The 17,193-nt window shown below is 42.2% G+C and overlaps 1 protein-coding gene across 9 annotated transcripts in view; it reads left to right on the top strand.

Moving 5' to 3' along the window:
* The window catches only part of LOC127573482 (inactive rhomboid protein 1-like), a 268,766-nt gene that overhangs the window by 156,740 nt on the left and 94,833 nt on the right, over positions 1 to 17,193 (top strand). For 8 of the 9 annotated variants that reach the window (XM_052021748.1, XM_052021747.1, XM_052021753.1 and 5 more), the window contains one exon: positions 12,471 to 12,606. In XM_052021748.1, the coding sequence (XP_051877708.1) occupies positions 12,493 to 12,606 (114 nt within the window). In that variant the 5' untranslated portion in view covers positions 12,471 to 12,492. Of the gene's footprint in view, positions 1 to 9,227; positions 9,368 to 12,470; positions 12,607 to 17,193 lie in introns of those variants that run through there. The other variant, XM_052021754.1, reaches the window with a different exon arrangement.

The raw sequence follows: 17,193 nt of genomic DNA, 5'->3' as shown, positions 1-17,193 counted from the left end.
AGAAGTATAGACAGAGTCCATGGAGAGGAGGCTGGCTTCTGTGATGTGCTGAGCTGTGTCCACAATTCTCTGCAGTTTCTTGCAGTCTCTGGCAGAACAGTTGCCATACCAAGCCATGATGCATCTGGATAGGATGCTTTCTGTGGTGCATCTATATATATATAAAAAAAAATTGGTGTGGGTCGACGGGGACATGCCAAATTTCTTTAGCCACCTGAGAAAGTAGAGGCACTGGTGTGCTTTCTTGGCCATGGCATCTACGTGGTTTACCAGGACAGGCTGTAGGTGATGTTCACTCCAAGGAACTTTAAAGCTCTCAACTTTCTTGACCTCAGTGCCATTGATGTAAACGAACATGTGCACCACCTCCTTTCCTCTGGTCAGTGACTGACTCTATGGTTTTGTTGACATTGAGGGAAAGACTATTGTCATGACACCATACCACCAGGCTCTCTCTCTCCTTCCTGTACTCCGACTCATCATTGTTTGAGATTCGACCCACCACGGTGGTGTCATCTGCAAACTTGTAGATGGAGTTAGAACAGAATCTCGCCATGCAGTCATGAGTGCTTAGGGAGTAAAGTAGGGGGCCGAGGAGGCAGCATTGTGGGGCACCAGTGTTGATAATCGTGGTGGAGGTGTTGCTGCCTATATTTACTGATTGCAGTCTGTTGGTCAGGAAGTCAAGGATCCAGTTGCAAATGGAAGAGTTGAGTCCCAGGTCGAGGAGTTTAGAGATGAATAGTATTGAAGGCAGAGCTGTAGTCAATAAACAATAGTTTAAAATATAGATGCCTTTACTGTCTAGATGTTCCAAAGATGAGTGTAGGGACAGGAAGATGGTGTCTGCCATGGACTTGTTTCGGCAGTAGGTGAATTGCAGGGGGTCGAGGTTAACTGGGAAGCTGGAGTTGATGTGTGCCATGACCAGCCTCTCAAAGCACTTTATGATGGTGGATGTCAGAGCCACCGGGTGGTAGTCATTATTTTTCTTAGGTACTGTGGTGTTCTTAGAGCAGGTGGGGACCTCTGGTTGAAGTAGGGAGAGGTTAAAAATGTCTGCAAATACCCCACCAGCTGATCTACGCAGGATCCAAGGACACGGCCAACTACTCCATCTGGCCAGATGCTTTACGTGGGTTCACTGTCCTATCTCTCATATCCTAGCTCTGTGCTAAATCCAGATCCATAAATCCTAGCTGGATCTGTGCTCCACTTCAGTCATGGGATAGTCCTGGAGACCACAAAAGTGTATTCGTCCTCTGTACTCACTATCACTAAGGATGTGCATAAGGGTAATACATTTAATTAGTGGTGATACAATCAAACACATTGAAGTAGTGAATATGAAGCTCAAGGTGAATTGGTCCTACTTTGTAATGATTAGCTTAGTAGGGTTGATTTTTGTTAAGGTGGTTACATTAGTAGGTGCATGGAGTACTTAATATGGCTTTATAAAGTTAATGAGCTCTGGAAAATAGGACAGTAAAGTGTTTGCCTTAAAATGTCCAGAAAGGATTTTTACAACAGATCTCTTTACTGCTTTTGCACCTCATTAATATTAATTTTAATATTTAAAGGTGTTTGACTGCAATATTTTTAGTAAAATTGTTATATTAAGTTGTGCTCCATGAAATTTTTTTCATTAAATTGTCTGCTCACGTTTCCACATCTTTTTAATGTTCAACATTCAATGTTTAAAATCTAAAGGTGTTTAAGATTAATGGTTATTGCTTCAAATAATTGGAATTATCTAATATGTATGTGGATTTGAACACAACTAATAGATTAAAAAAAACTTAACTGTTGTTTCAGTATATTTGTGTTCATATTTGTCAAAGTACTTGTAAAATATGTAGAAGTATTAGCAGATGTGTGTTGCCAGAAGAGTACAGTGGTGATCAAATAAATTAAAATTCCAGGCTTCAGCAGACTATGGAGTGGTGGATATTAGATTTAACATATATGTTCTCTCCCTCTGTCTCTTTGCATCCCTACCTCTCTATCCCTTAAAATGCCTCTTAAGAACCCGAGTTTTGAGCAAGCTTTAGGACACTTATCTGAATGCCACCCAACATGGTTTATGTTAGATCTTGTTGATGCTCCTATGCAAAATTTACCATTGTAATGATGCTGTAGAAATGCAGGTTGTTGTTGCACATGTGTTGTGCAAGCAGCAGGGTTGAAGGCTAAAGCTAAATAGCACTTGTTTTCTTTTCTAAGCATTCTTTGTTAACTGTGTTTTGTATGTTGATGTTTTAACCATATGTGAATAGCATGATTGACACTTTCTTTAGAACATCATTCTCATTAAACTGGCAGTACAGTGTGGCAGATTTCAAAGACCGATTTGAATTTTCACAGAACCTTTCAGCAGACTAATAAAGCCAGGCAGCCTTGTCATGGAATCTGCCCATTTATTAGCAGTTAGATTCACAGGCAGGAACTTCTCTTGTGCAACATTTGTATTCATGCTGGTGCAAGCAAACCTTCAAGCCCACTGTTCAAGAGTAAGCAGTTCTATTGAATGTGTGGGTTATTTTGGGTCCTTTTCAGAGTTTGTGACACTTCTTACTGATACTTTCATTTGCAGGATTTGAAGGCAAACAAGGAAGGTTCCCAGCCCCTTCCCCATCATCCCATCCTATGGCACTGCCCTCAAGTTATCCATGTTACAGATTTGTCAGGATGGGCACTCTTAAAGACAGCATTGTAAAGTTTGGGGATTATATTGCCTCAGTGTCCTGTTGCTTGAGATGCTGCCATTGATAAGTTTTAAGAATATTGAAAAGATCTATTATGCCAAGTTTTCAAGTTCTGCTTTCAGGGTAAGATGAAGCTGGCATGTAACACCCACCCCTAGTTGCTGATGCTCTGTTGCCTTGGGTTGCCACAATGCTGATCTATGGCTAAGCACTGACTGCACAATTAGAACATTTGGGCCAAGGAACAGTGATATGACCACTTCATGCTGGGGTCTAGATGCTTCTTTGACGGTTACTATAGGATGATTCTAAGAGATGCACAGTAGGGAACTCTCCTGGGGCAGAGAGTCTTTTTTACAATTCAAATAGAGCTGGTGAAGAGAGTTTTTTAAAATAAACTTAACGAGTCAAGGCTGTTCTGTAGCAGTGTGCTCTGAGCAACAACCACGCTAATGCTGGCTTTCTGGAAATGATCTGTGGTCTCTGCAGAAATTTCCAACTTCTGTGCATAGTGTATTTTCGTAATTATGGGGAGAATTTGTTCACTGCCTCTCCCAATTGACATTGCCAATTTTGCCATTCCCTTAATTTGTGCCAAATCCAATCCATCACACACCAGTCCTTAACCAGACACCCAAGTGCTCTTCCCAGGTATAACCAATAAAAAGTAAAGTTTACAGTCTATAATTGTACGAAAGTCTCTCTTCTACTCCTGGGCTTGTGTATTCTTGTTCCCTTCACTCCCTTTCTTAATAGCCTTGCTTTTGGCATCTAGGTCCCATATTCGCGATTTCCTTCCTAAACCTGTATGCATCATCCTTTGTATCTTTCCCCTATTAATATACTTAAACACACCCATCATACTAAGCTTTTGAATGCCCTGCTTGCAGAATAAGTGCAGCTGAGGAGCTCCACACCCACTATCTCTGGCACTGCCATCAGTTTGCCCATGTCACAGAGTTGTATCTGTCAGTGAATGCAGCCTCAAGGGCTGTATCTGAGCCCAACTCTGGGCTCAATATCTATTTCTGATTGCGATTCAGTTAGATGCTTTGAGAGAGTCAATACAAGTGTCAGCTGTTGATGCTGGTTATTGATACTGACTTTTGTGTGATGCATGTTTAATCAGAACTCTTTTTGGAATTATCCATATTCAAGATTTAGTTGAGCAATTAGCTTTTTTTTCAAATAATTGCAACTTAAGGAAGTACAACAGAAATAGGAATATCCCAGGAAGATGTTGAACTAAATATCAGTGATTACAAGAAGTGCAACAGCAACCAAATGGTTGTGTTGGGAACATTTTGAGAAGTGCCAGTGATGTTGAGGTTTGTCAAATCTGCGGATAGTCCTGTTTGCTCAATCAGCAAAATGAATGGGTCCAATAATTGCATTTTGGGGAATACTGTATTGTAATTTGTTGTAGATGTTTATTCACCACATTGAACATAAATGTAAATTTGTATTCCTTTCAAATTGATCTGAAGATTTGATCCTTGTTTTTGCACTCAATTTGCTCTCTGCGTGAAACCTTTCACTGATTGATAGGTTGTGGGTAGCAGACCACTTGCAAAGTTCCTTCCAACTGATGACCATAAATCCCTTGTTTCTGTCTTAATGGAAAAAGCGGCTTGTTGTTGTCTTTTCTGAAAGGAGCAATAAATCATTTTATTATCTTGAACTCAAAGGAAACTACAGGAAATTGTTTTAAGGGAACCCTGGAGGGTTTTCTAACAACTTTATAACCGGAAGCCACGTGGCAGCAGCTAGTTGGATGGAGCAGAAACTTTTGCCTTCAACTGTTCTGCCATGAATAATGAATGGAAAAATAACAGGACCGAGGAACTGTTCGTAGTGGGGAATAGGTGGCAGAAAATTAGATCAAACTGCTCAGGTTTCAAACAGCTGACTTGTGTACAGCCTGTACATGTGACTGAGTGTTTGGGAGACTGGTGAGATGGATTTGCTGGCTGCTGTGGGGCTGTAAGCATCCGCTGCCGTGTGGGAACTCGGTTCACAGGAACATCATTGCACCTTGCTGAGAAATCTGGTTGAGTTAAATGCACTGGTTTAAGTACATGTTGCCCTTGGTTGGTCAGTATTTTAATTTAAACATATTGCCAGCCCGCTGCGTTTCCAACTTGTGAACTGTTCTGGTTGCGGACAGTTCTCAGGAGTGGAACCCCTTCGTAACCTGGGGAGGACCTGTAAGTTGTGTTTGAGGAGCAGCATGATATCCAGTGGTGGCGCCTTGCACCCTTCCCCCCTACCCACCCCTCCCTCTCCACCAGTGTTGTGTGAGGGCAGACATTAGCTGCTGATGACTGGAGATGCTTTACATATGCAAATAACAAATAAAGGGCTTAATGCGTGCTCTACATCTCTGCATAGTTTGATTGAAGGTGCCTGTGGGAAACTAACCAAAGGAAATCACTCTTTACCCTTGCATAGGCAGAACTGTTACCACAATCACTGCTGCAGATCTCAATCATCAGCCTTCAATCTCCAGGCCTTTTCCCCGACATCTGTTCTTGGAATCCTGGTGTTGTGACGTCTCATTATCTGCCCCCACCCCAAATCCAACTCCATCACTTGCCTGTTGCATTTGGCATGCAGTCCTTTTCCTGGAATCCTCTTGAGCTGCGGGAGGTTTTAAGGCTAACATCCACTACTCCTTGGTCCTCCCTTTGAGTGAGCTGAGGAATTGTCCTTCATGAACATGACACCACAAAAGCCTTTCCCACCGCTTTTTCTGGTGTATTGGAACCTATGTACTCAAATTTTAGGCACCTGCAGATTGTAAGAACAGGTTTAAAATTAAATACAAAAGGCAGTTTTTTTTTGAGAGTCTGTAAGCTTCAAAAGCTGCACTGAGATTAAAAACTGTGATACCTTTTCAGTAACTTACGCAGCAAATGTTCATTACCTCAATGTCGTTTAAAGATGAGCACTTATTTCTCTCCACTAACTCCCACTGTCACACCAAGCAGGCAAACAAAATGTGAGTTTCCTTGTCCTGAGTGGAAGGTTCCTTCCAGTGGAACAGAACAGCAAAGAAGTAGTATCTCGCTGGCCTTCCCCACAGGATGTGTGTATGGCTGCTTTACTAATCTATGTCATCTGTAATTGCATGCTTGCAGGTTTGAGGATGTGTTTGTCATTGAAGCAGTTTGTACACAAATAATATACCTTTATAATTTGCGAGGTGTCACTGCCCAGCATGTCAAATTGCCCTCAAGGCAGATCATCTTCTAACTGCTGCTGTCCTCTTCCTGGTTTGGGTATTGTCTCACAGCTGATGTTTTGCCAAAAACTAACGATATCAAGAAGAAAGTAAAGACTTTGTTGCCTATCTAGAATAATTCAGTTCTGTACTTTGCAAAGACATTGGGAATGGGTTTTGTGGTAAGGCTGGGCAGCAGGACTGATGGCTTCAGTGGGTGGTCTTTCTGATGGAACAGAGTAGATGGGCATGTGCTTAAATGGAGGTGGGTCTTTGTGGGAATGGCCGCCTGCAGTACGTGCAAGGACACCTGCCCATTTCTTCACAAGACAGCAGTGTAAATATATTAAAGAGTCTGACCTTTGAGTGTTTGTGTTGGACACCTATCCTAAGGTGAATTCAAAATCTGTAGGTGATGCATGGTAAGGGGTTCCAATCCTTCAGGATTAACATGGTCCTTTACTTGAAGATGAATCTCTAAACTATAGCCAGCAGCCTAAGGGAGAGATTACAGGAGAGTTTCAAACTTTCCCCCATATTTCTTTGATTCCTCTAAATATAATTAGAGCAGAGGTGAAGTTGATGAGGTTTTTCAACCAAGGGTTAAGAATCATCACATTAACTAATGGGTTATCTGTTACAGATATGGGCAGAACAATGGCAGATGAAGTTTAATCCCAGCAGATAAGAGATGTTGTACTTTGGGAGGTCAAATGTAAGGAGAAAGCATACAGTTAACAGCCCCTTAACAGCGTTGATGTACAGAGATATCTTGGGGCCTAAGTCCATAGCTCCCCGAAAGTGGCTATGCAAGTAAATGTGGTGGGAAAGAAGGTTTGTAGCATGCTTACCTTTATTGGTTGGGGCATTATGTTTACAAGAGCAAGGAAGTCACGTTGCAGCTATATAAAACTTTGGTTAGGCTGCACTTGGAGTATTGTGTGCGATTCTGGTCACCCCATTACAGGAAGAAGGTGGAAGCTTTGGAAAGGGTACAGTTGCACAGTGGTTAACTCACTGGTCTTGCCAGAGTTCTGAAACATTGATCCGGAGACATGAGTTTGAATCCAACCATGGCCATTAGGAGATTTAAATAAAAATTTATTAAATGTGAAATTAAAGTTGGAATCCACAAGAAGAACCACAAAAGTGCTGTAAACCCCCATTTGGCTCTCTGTTGTCCATCAGGGAAGGAAATCAGACTTGTTTGGTCTGGCCTGTGCAACGCCAGACTCACCAACGATGATGATTGTTAACTGGTTGCTCAGTTTGGGGGAAAATTGCCCAACATCCACATCCCATGAACACCCAAATCTCAAAAGCAGCGTTATCTCCGGAAGCCTTAAACGGTGGCTGTCCAAGGAGGGTTGAGGCCACTTGTGGAATGGGCCAGTAATGGGGGTTGGTGCTTAGTGTCATTTACCCTCATTTTCACCCACATTTGCAGGATGGAGCTCAATAATGCCATTTCATAGTTTGGGGGTGAGCACAATCACTATGCTGTTTAAACCCTTCAATTTTCTCCATTCCCTCAGGTACTGACCCACTTCCCAGCATGCACTTTCCACCACCCTACAGTCTGTTAAGGCAAATGTTGGGTTTTGACCCCCGTCTTAGGCAAACCGCATTGAAGATTGGCACTAATTTGGCATTGGGGCAAATCATAGTGCCTATTAGTGCCTCAAAATGGGTGAAATTCAATTTCTAAGGCATTTCTAGAAGAACGTAGAATTACAACAGACTGTGAAATCGTGTGGGTTTTATTTTTAGGTTTCATGGGAAGCTTGCAAAATGTGTGTCAAAGTTACTGCTGCTCAATAAGGAAGCTATATTTAGTTTTGAATAAACTAACAGCCTGTGAGGAAGTATGCTGTGCTTTTTCCTGTTCCAACATATGGTGCAGTTTGGATTTTGTTAAAGTGGTCACATTTTGAAGCCATGTAATATATTGTAAATGTACATGGTACAACAAAAGAAACTTAAAACTTAAATTTCCATTTTATTAGGCAGAAAACTTTATGCTGAGGTCACTTCAGGAGTCCAGCATTTAGAATGTCCTGAGACTTTCACTCATGACCACAGCAAGTTTTTTTTGCATTCGGTGCTCCTGATGTGGCCTCCTGTACGTCAGTGAGACCTGACGCAGATTGGGTGACCGCTTTGTTGAGCACCTTCCCTCCATCTGCCCCAACCAGGACCTCATGGTAGCCACCCACTTCAATTCCACATCCCACTCCCGTACTGACGTCTATCCATGGCCGCCTCTACTGCCACATTGAGGCCAGGCGCAGGTTGGAGGAACAACACCTCATATTGCACCTTGGGAGTCTCCAACCTGATGGCCTCAACATTAGTTTCTCTAACTTCCGGTAGCCCCATCAATTCTTTTTCTTCCTTTTTCTCTCTCTCTCCCCCACCACCCCCCCCACTCCTTTGTCTTCCCTTATTCCTGTGGCCCCCTTCCCCCACCTTGATGACTTGCCCATCTCCTCTACTTCCCCCCTCCATTCTTTATTCCATGGACTGCTGCCCTCTCCTACTGGATTCCTCCTCCTTCAGCCCTTTGCCTCTTCTATCTATCACCTCTCAGCTTATTACATCTTCTGCCACTCCCCGACCCACCTACTGTCCCCCTCTCACCTGGACTCGCCTATCACCTGTCTGCATGTGCTTCTCCCCCCCCCACCCCACCTGGCCACCTTATTCTGGTGTCTGCCCTCTTCCAGTCCTGATGAAGGGTCTTGGCCCAAAACATCGACTTTTTTTTCCCTCTATGGATGCTGCCTGACCTGCTGAGTTCCTCCCTCCAGCACTTTTTGTGTATTGCTCCAGATTCCAGCATCTGTGGAATTTTGTGTCTCAGTTTCAGAATTGGTTTCTTTTCATCCCTTGTGAAAATAACAAATATCCAAATAAAATGCAAATGAACAATTGTGGAAAATGCTGGAAATAGCTGGTTTGTTGGAATTGAGAAAATGGAGGAGTTTGATCTTCATTTACGTGGTTCATACCAATCTGAAGCCCTGGAGCTTCCTGTACAAGGAGAAAGTCAGCATTGTTCTAACAAGAAGAAACAGAAGTGTTCAGGTAGATTCATTATTAGCTGTGATGGTTTCGAGGCAACAATGAAAATTGCTCAATCATTCTTGACGTTAGTGTATCAGACAGATATGTATTAGTCAGAAATCTGTGTGGAAGTGAAACGAAAATATTCAAACTCGGTAACTATTGGCCCAAAACCTCAGCCCACTGACATCTCTGTTCATTCTGCAGGAACACTTTCTGAAGAGAGCTCTTTACAACATTTGTAGACGGGTCCTTAACTTTGCATTTGCTGAACTTCAGTCATCCTTTTGGGAGCTTCCGAATTAGTGAAACTTGTGCTTTGTGTTGCCAGGATTTTATGTGACATTGATGTACTTGTGTGATGCTACTTGAAGTAAGTGGGTGAATTTATGGGATTGCTGTCTTTGCACTTTTGCTTCCTTTGTGGGCAATATTAATTTACGGAGTTGGGAGATTTCAGATTAAGACAGAGTCTGAGTATTTAATTGCTGTACAGATGAAAATCATTCAAACTAGCTGGATGTTCCATTCTCTATTCAACAAATAGTAAATTGGCATTGGGTTCAGCAGTAGCACAAGATTAACATTTGAAATCTTCCCACTATAAAACAGGGTTCCAATACTTGGTGATTTGCTTTACAGGAAATGTTTGTATTCCGTGAGTTTAAGTTCTGGTGTATGGAGGGGAGAATTGGGTCAGGCTGATACAGGACTCAGAGGCTGAATTTAAAGTGGAGGGTCTGGTGTAATGTGTGATTTCCTGCAGCAGAGGTTGTCCCAGTGAGCCACCTAAAAAGATCACCATCTGATTGGTTGCCAAGAGCAGGATTTTGATAGCAGGATAGTCCCTAACTCTCATTTGGACTGGTGATAGTCTGGGATGGGGAAGAACCCAGTGCAGGTACACTGCTTCTCCTGGTTGGGCTGTGTCCTTAAATTGCAGTACTGGATCCTTTCTGTGGGCTTATGACAGACCCACTGCCTGCCTCATCCCGTGGGTCATCTACTCAAAGGAGCAGGTTGAGGTGGGAAGATGGCAGAATCAAAGAGGGTAATTGGCAGGCAATATTTCTGCTTGCCCTGGTTTTGTTAGTCTGGCAAGTTAAAGTTGAATCCTGTGACTGAGCTCAGATTGATCCAAATGCTTGTGGAATTCCAAGGATTTTGGCTCCAAATTCAGCATGATGCAGAAATTCAACTGTGGCACTCAAAGGGTTAACCCCCCCCCCCCCCCACCCACCCGAAGTCTTCTCCAGCCTTCCCACAGCTAAATGTTCTTTTTCGAGCTATCACCTCTGGGGCACCTAACAACTAGATTTATAAAGACATTATGATATTTGGCAAAAGCACTATCTCTCTTGGGAGGTGTGTATGGGAAAATAGGAGTTTATTTAAACAAATACAGTATTTCTGTTGCAAACGAGTGGTGTGCTGGCTTTAACGAGTGTATTGTCAGTTGACCACAATTCGAAATTCTGATTGGTGAGAAGAGCAGGACATTTTTAAAAAAAAAATTGCTTGTTGAATGAATGGAAGTATGTGACCGTACTTGGAGGGGTGGTGGATAGTGGAAAGGGGTTGTGGCAGTTATCACAATGCAAATTAGGCTGGAAGAGGCAAGTCTGCTAGGTGCATGCATTGGAACATCAAAACTACTCCACAGGAGTGTGCAGGAGCGAGTTCTTATAGCAACACTGATTTTGTTTATCTTGAGAGTGCAGAATTCTGTCCCAGGAAGAAGTAATGTTTCTTCTGATGTACTCTTCTGTTATGAAGTATTAAAGTATCCAGATGGGGCATTTCCTGATGGTCCTCCTTGCCTTTGGTGCAAGATTGGTAACAGGAAGGGTATAAACAGCCAATTTCTGTGTAGCTGAGTCATGGGAAGAGTCAGGAGAATTTTTGCAGAAACTCTATTGGACTATTAATCCAAATGCTGGTGTTATCAGTGCAATCATTTATCTGTTGTTAAAATTAGACCAGCAGAGAAATAGATCGGTGTCACACATGGCAATGTCCTGCAGTGTGCTGATTTGCTGCAGTGCTCTTGACCCTGGAGTTGGAACATGCTCTGACGCGTACTCTACTGTACTTTGTAAAATAAAACATTTGTCTGGATTGCACACTGCTCTGCTGGGAGTCTGGCAAGAAGGGCCAGCAATCTCTGCTGAGTTTGTTTCTACAGAGGAATCTCTGGGCTGGAGAGAGCTCTGCAGCAAAACAGTGGGGGAGATGGGAACTTCCATCACTTCCAATCTCCGATGAGAGCAATGGTAGTATCTGGGAGGTGTGTCAACACATGCACCAGACATTGCCAGTCCTTGGTAATAGACCATACTCACTGTCTAATCATCAGCATACTTAATAATCATGTAGAATTCTCTAGTCTAAAAGAACTGTGGGACTGAATTATATTCAACACCCAGGGAGAGAATTTTTTTAATATATCAGGGAGTTGAGGGTTATGGGGACCAGTCAGAGTGGAGCCGAAGCCAAGATCGGAACAGCCATCATTGTATTCACTAGCCATATGGCTGGCTTCAATTTCTAAAGTAGAGCAGCAATTACTACATAATACATAGGAAATAGGATGGGAGGTTTTATGCAGGAGGTCAATGGCACAGAGCCGATAGTAAAGTATTGGTTGAGCTGATTGGCACCTGCAGAAGTAATGCAGTGATTGGAAAGTGGGCGTCAGGCTGGGGATTGAAAGGGCAGTTCTACGTGGTTTAGGGGAACTTCCCTTCCCTCCCACCCCATGCTTGGTACAGAGGAAGTAGCATTGCAAGAGGAGGTGGGGACTTGATTGGCGGTGACGTTATGTGACGCAGGATAGATTCCTGAATTAAATGTGAAAGCGTTCCTACATTTATTTGGATTCAATTTGGTGAATAAAACTGCAGGAGGCATGTGACAAGAAAAAAATATAGCCTCTTATTTTTTTTAACTGGAAGTCACTTAATTTCAATTACTGGATAATTTGATTATATTTAGCATCAAAAACCTTCTGTATGGTTTAAATTCAATTACTTAATCTAAATTAATAGGGAATTTAATTTTTATGCTAGAAGTGTCTGAATTGCAGTGAACTACAGTAAGAAACTGCTAAATTATTCTTCCCATCTACTGGGCAGAGTAGGTTTGGAATCTGCAGTGTATAGGGGAGCAGACTCTGGACAAACCTACTGCATTGTGAGAGTTTGCAGGTTCACCCCACACTGCTCATAGTCTTCAATCATTGATATGTCAATTCATGAAACTATTGAAGAACAGAGAACAAAGTTTAGGGTGAACTGCAAAGTGCACAAGAAGAGCAGAAAAGCCCTTGTTAATTCACACACGAGGTTTCACCAGGAAAGTTTAAAAATTTCTCTGCACATTGCTGAAACCCTCTGTTCTTATCCACATTGTGCCAGCTATATATGCTGAAGTCTGAGATACTGAAATATGAACAGAGTTTTCCTTTGCTCCAACAGATCTCAACCCTAAACCACAAAGATGTCTGATGAACGTCGAGATAGCTCGAGCAGCTTACAGAGGAAAAAGCCACCTTGGCTCAAGCTAGAAATTCCTGCCAATCAGCTGCCAGTAGAGGAGCCGCCTTTGATGCCGGTATGAAGAGTCATTTTGTATCTCCTTGATGTATACTATTAGGTTGCATATTCCTGTCAAAAATAAGGGAAGATCTGGGTTAATTATTACAGATCATTTAACATTGGCAGCCAAGTTCGCTGTCTAATCATCAGCATACTTAGTAATCATGTAGAATTCTCTAGTCTAAAAGAACTGTGGGACTGAATTATATTCAACACCCAGGGAGAGAATTTTTTAATATATCAGGGAGTTGAGGGTTATGGGGACCAGTCAGAGTGGAGCCGAAGCCAAGATCGGAACAGCCATCATTGTATTCACTAGCCATATGGCTGGCTTCAATTTCTAAAGTCCAAGTTCCTTGGACGATCACTCTGTCTCCAAGACAGTGTTCCAGAATCATCCAGCTTTCCACCAGGTGTGGACTTAACAATTGTAGATTGGGTCAGAAAAAAATACATAGGAAAATGGGCATTCTGTACTGATGTGATGATGCAGGCCAGCCAACTTTCCACATGTAGTGTTCTGTTTTGTTGGCAACCCTAGTTTTAAAAAAAAATTGCAAACCCTGGCATGGTCCATTTGGGCCAAATGACCAGTTTCTGTGCTAGGTAAAGCAATTTGAACACTTTCTTATTTCCAGCTTCTGTTCCACACATTCAACAAACACGTCTCTGCTTGCATTTTTCATACAAACCCTGTGGGGTGGAGCTTTACGGGATTGACATATTTCTGACGCAAGATTTGTGGGAGTTAAATGAAAAGAATCTGAAGTGTTATAATCTCTATTTTTCCAGCTATGAGTGAATGTCAGGCTGCTCTGTAACAAAAGAGAGCCAGTTACTTACATCAACTTGTGCTATACATCTCAAGGTTTGATTCTGGTGTATTCTTGTATGTATTACCTTTTACTGCCCGGTAAACAAGATCTCCCAGGGATTACTGTGGAAGCACTTTGTTCTTTCTGTCCCATTGTAGCTTGTAAGTACAAGTTCAATGCTTATTCTCATTTTTGATAACTTTAATACTAACTTGAGAGTAGATCAATGTGCATAATGTTTTGGAGATGGTATATACAATTCAAATTGCTTTTGAGGGCTGTTCATGAAGAGTTTATTTTATTTTAATATTACATGAACAGTTACTGATATCTTTACTTGTGGTTAAAGACACAAATGCCATAGTCCTCGTTACTCTTTTACCATCTCCTGTGACCACCCACTTCTGCTTTCTGCCTTGTCTGGCCCATACCCACCTGCATTGTACGTGAACACACAAGAACAGGAGCAGGAGTAGACCTCTTGGCCCTTCAAGTCTGCCTTGTCATTCAATATAATCGTGTCTGATCTGCCCCAGCCCTCAACTTCTCAGCCAAATCCCCATAAGCCTCAAATGCCTGACCTTTCAAAAATGTATCTACCTCTACCATAACTGCTAATGCTCTAGCCATTGTTACACAGCAACAAGACTATGTCCACGTGTACTGGACACCCCTGATGTGCAGCAAAACGCCTTCATACACCACAACATTACATTCAGGGTTACAGTTGAATAGGGAATTGGATCCAGATTCAGACCAAGCCGAGGGGCAAGTTCAGTCCCACATGAGGTCTTCAGCTGCAGCCTCCCAGTGCTGGTCCTGATGATGTTAGGGAATGCTCTTTTTAAATGCATTGGAGATATCCAGGGACTCTTGGCATGGTGGGTGGCTAGAATGGAATGGAAGTCAGAACTATAATGATGTGGGTAGTAGACAGATGGAACGTGATTGTGGCTGCATGGCCTCAACTTGTGGGCTCGATGTGGTACACCTTGGCAATAGATTAGTTAGCCTCTGGGGCTTTTCTGATATCGTTTGGATCTTGGATCATCTGTCTCTCACAACCACTTACCTCTTAATATCTCTGGATATCCTCATCTAATAAAAATTTGTTTCAGTCTTGAATTGAGTCAGCAGCAACTACATTTTGGGGAAGAGAATTTGAGATTTCCCAGGACTTCTGTGCAAAATGTGCTTCCCAATTTCACAATTATGAAACCTTGTACTAAAGTTAAAACAACGGCTCTTTGTTGTGGAATTTTTCCCCTCCCAGAAAAAATGTCCTTTGTGTCTACACTTGAATTGTTTCATCACTTTTAACTATTTCTGTTGGATTGCCCTTCAGTATTTGAACTGCATGGAGTAGCTTTACCCTGGTGAAATCTCATGAATCTGCCTTTGCAGGCTGGTACATTTATGTGGGCAGTGGTGTTGATGACTCAGTTTGATGGTCCTCTTAATGATGTCCAGCTAAGCCCCAGATAAGATTCCCTTTCCCTTAATATTCCAATCATTTTGAGCTGCAGAGCAACATTCCCTTTCACTGTAAAGGTGCAATGGCTTCTTTGTACATGTACACTAAAATCACTGTGCTTTTCCACAGATTCTTTGTCTCATCTGTCCTGATTTGCCTGCCTTGTTTAATGCAAATTATCATGTGCTTCCTCACATTGAAGTCTGTCACAGTTTAATCCATTTGTTTAATCTGTTGTTTCTTTCATGGTCCTGCTGTTACCTACACAATCTGTTCCCTACAAATCTAAGTTTACCACTCTCCCTTTATGTCTGCTATTTGTGATGACTTTGGTACAGGTTCCTTATCACTTCCCACCTTCTAGACTAATGTGCTTAAGTTTTAATTGTTGAGATGATATCCAAGACTTTTTTTTTCTATCAACTGAGTTGATGGTCATGCACTCTGTTGTCAAAGGGGCTGGTTGGCAAATACACCTATCACATGGGTGCAAGGGCGACTGTTCTTTTCAGCCCTTGGAGTTACAACATCGAACTCATGGCATAAAGAATGTTAATGCTGTTTCTGTCATCACCATGACAGGCAAGCTTCAAGGAGATTTAAAATCGTAGCCTATGATCTTTCTCAATAATGAGATTGTTATGCACGTCACCTAGTAAATATGATTAATGAAAGGGAAATAGCTTCTATTGTAATTATTTCCTCTTGCTATGTTTCACACAGTGATTACCCTTTTAACAAGGAATAAATTTATAGGTGAATCTCCATTTTAAGTATTTGGATATTAACATATTTCAGTTGGTTGAAGGGAATTTAGTATGCTGGCTATCTTGGACATCAGCAATGGAATATTACATAATTAGATATTTAATTGCTGCTATCCTAACGCTTGTGCATACCTTGTGTCAGAGTATTAGACATTACAGAACATCAGATTCAACATGACTTGCTTTTGGATAAAAGTAGAAAACGCTGGGAATTTTCAGGACATAAATCGGAGGAGTAGACCATCTGGCACGTCGACCCTGCTCCGCCATTCAATAAGATCATGGCTGATCTGGCCGTGGACTCGGATCCACCGACCTCCCTTTTCCCCTTAACTCTTAATTCCCTTACTATGCAAAAATATATTTAACTGTGTCTTAAGTATATTTTAATGAAGCAGCTTCTACTGCTTCCCTGGGCAGAGAATTCCATTGATTCACTACTCTCTGGGAAAAGCAGATCCTCCTCATCTCCATCTCACCTGTTGTCTGTGCAGAGAGAAAAACATTTATTATTTATGGTCAGTGACCCTTCATCAGATCTGGAGAAAAAGAAAACAAGTGTGCTTTAAGCTGGAGAGGGTAGAGAGAATGAAGGGGATGTCTGTGTTAGGATGAAGACCAAGAATGTCCAGGTATAGGATTATCATTGTCATGTGTAATGAAAAGCAGTGAAAGGCTTCATGCCATCCAGACAGATCATTCCATACACAAGTACATCAAGGTAGTGAAAAAGAAAACAATGCAGGTAGCCAAAGTGCAAGGGCCATAACAAGGTAAACTGGGAAGTGTGAGAGGTCCATTTAAGAGCCTGATAACAGTGAGATAGAAGCTGTCCCTGAGTCTGGTGGGATATGCTCTCAAGCGTTTGAATCTTCTGCCAGACAGGAGAGGGGAGAAGATAGAATGACCGGGGTGGAAGGGGTCCTTGATTATGTTGGCTACTTTTCCGAGGCAGCGGAAAGTGTAGATGGATTCAATGGAGGAAAGACTGGTTTGTGTGATGGACTGGACTGCATTCACACTCTGCAATTTCTTGTGGTCTTGGGCAGAGCAGTTGCCATACTAAGCTGTGATGCTTCCAGACAGGAAACTTTCTATGGTGCATCTGTAAAAGTTGGTAGGAGTCATTGGGAACATGCTGAATTTCCTTAGCCTTCTGAGGAAGTAGAGCCGTCGGTGTGTTTTCTTGGCCACAGTGGCAACATGGCTGGACCAGGACAAATTGTTAATGATATTTACACCTAGGAACTTGAAGCTCTCAACCATCTCCACCTCAGCACCATTGATACAGATGGGCGTGTACTCCACCTCGCTTCCTGGAGTTAATGTCTAGTTCTTTCGTTTTGCTGACTAGCTTTCAGAACTCTAGTTAGTCGATGAATGAGAGCAGTTAGAGGGTATTAAAAACAAAAAAAGCCTACTGGATCTGAGACATGTGAGACTGCGACTGCTGGAATTCTGAAACAAAATGCTGTCTAAATGTCCATCAGAACGAGTAACATCTGTAGAGAGAGGCAAAACTGACATTAGACCTTGCATCAGAACTG

Source organism: Pristis pectinata, chromosome 8 (genome assembly GCF_009764475.1).
Source record: "Pristis pectinata isolate sPriPec2 chromosome 8, sPriPec2.1.pri, whole genome shotgun sequence".
Taxonomy (NCBI): domain Eukaryota; kingdom Metazoa; phylum Chordata; class Chondrichthyes; order Rhinopristiformes; family Pristidae; genus Pristis; species Pristis pectinata.
The sequence above is the reverse complement of the archived record's forward strand: the minus strand, read 5'-3'. Positions and strand labels throughout refer to the sequence as shown.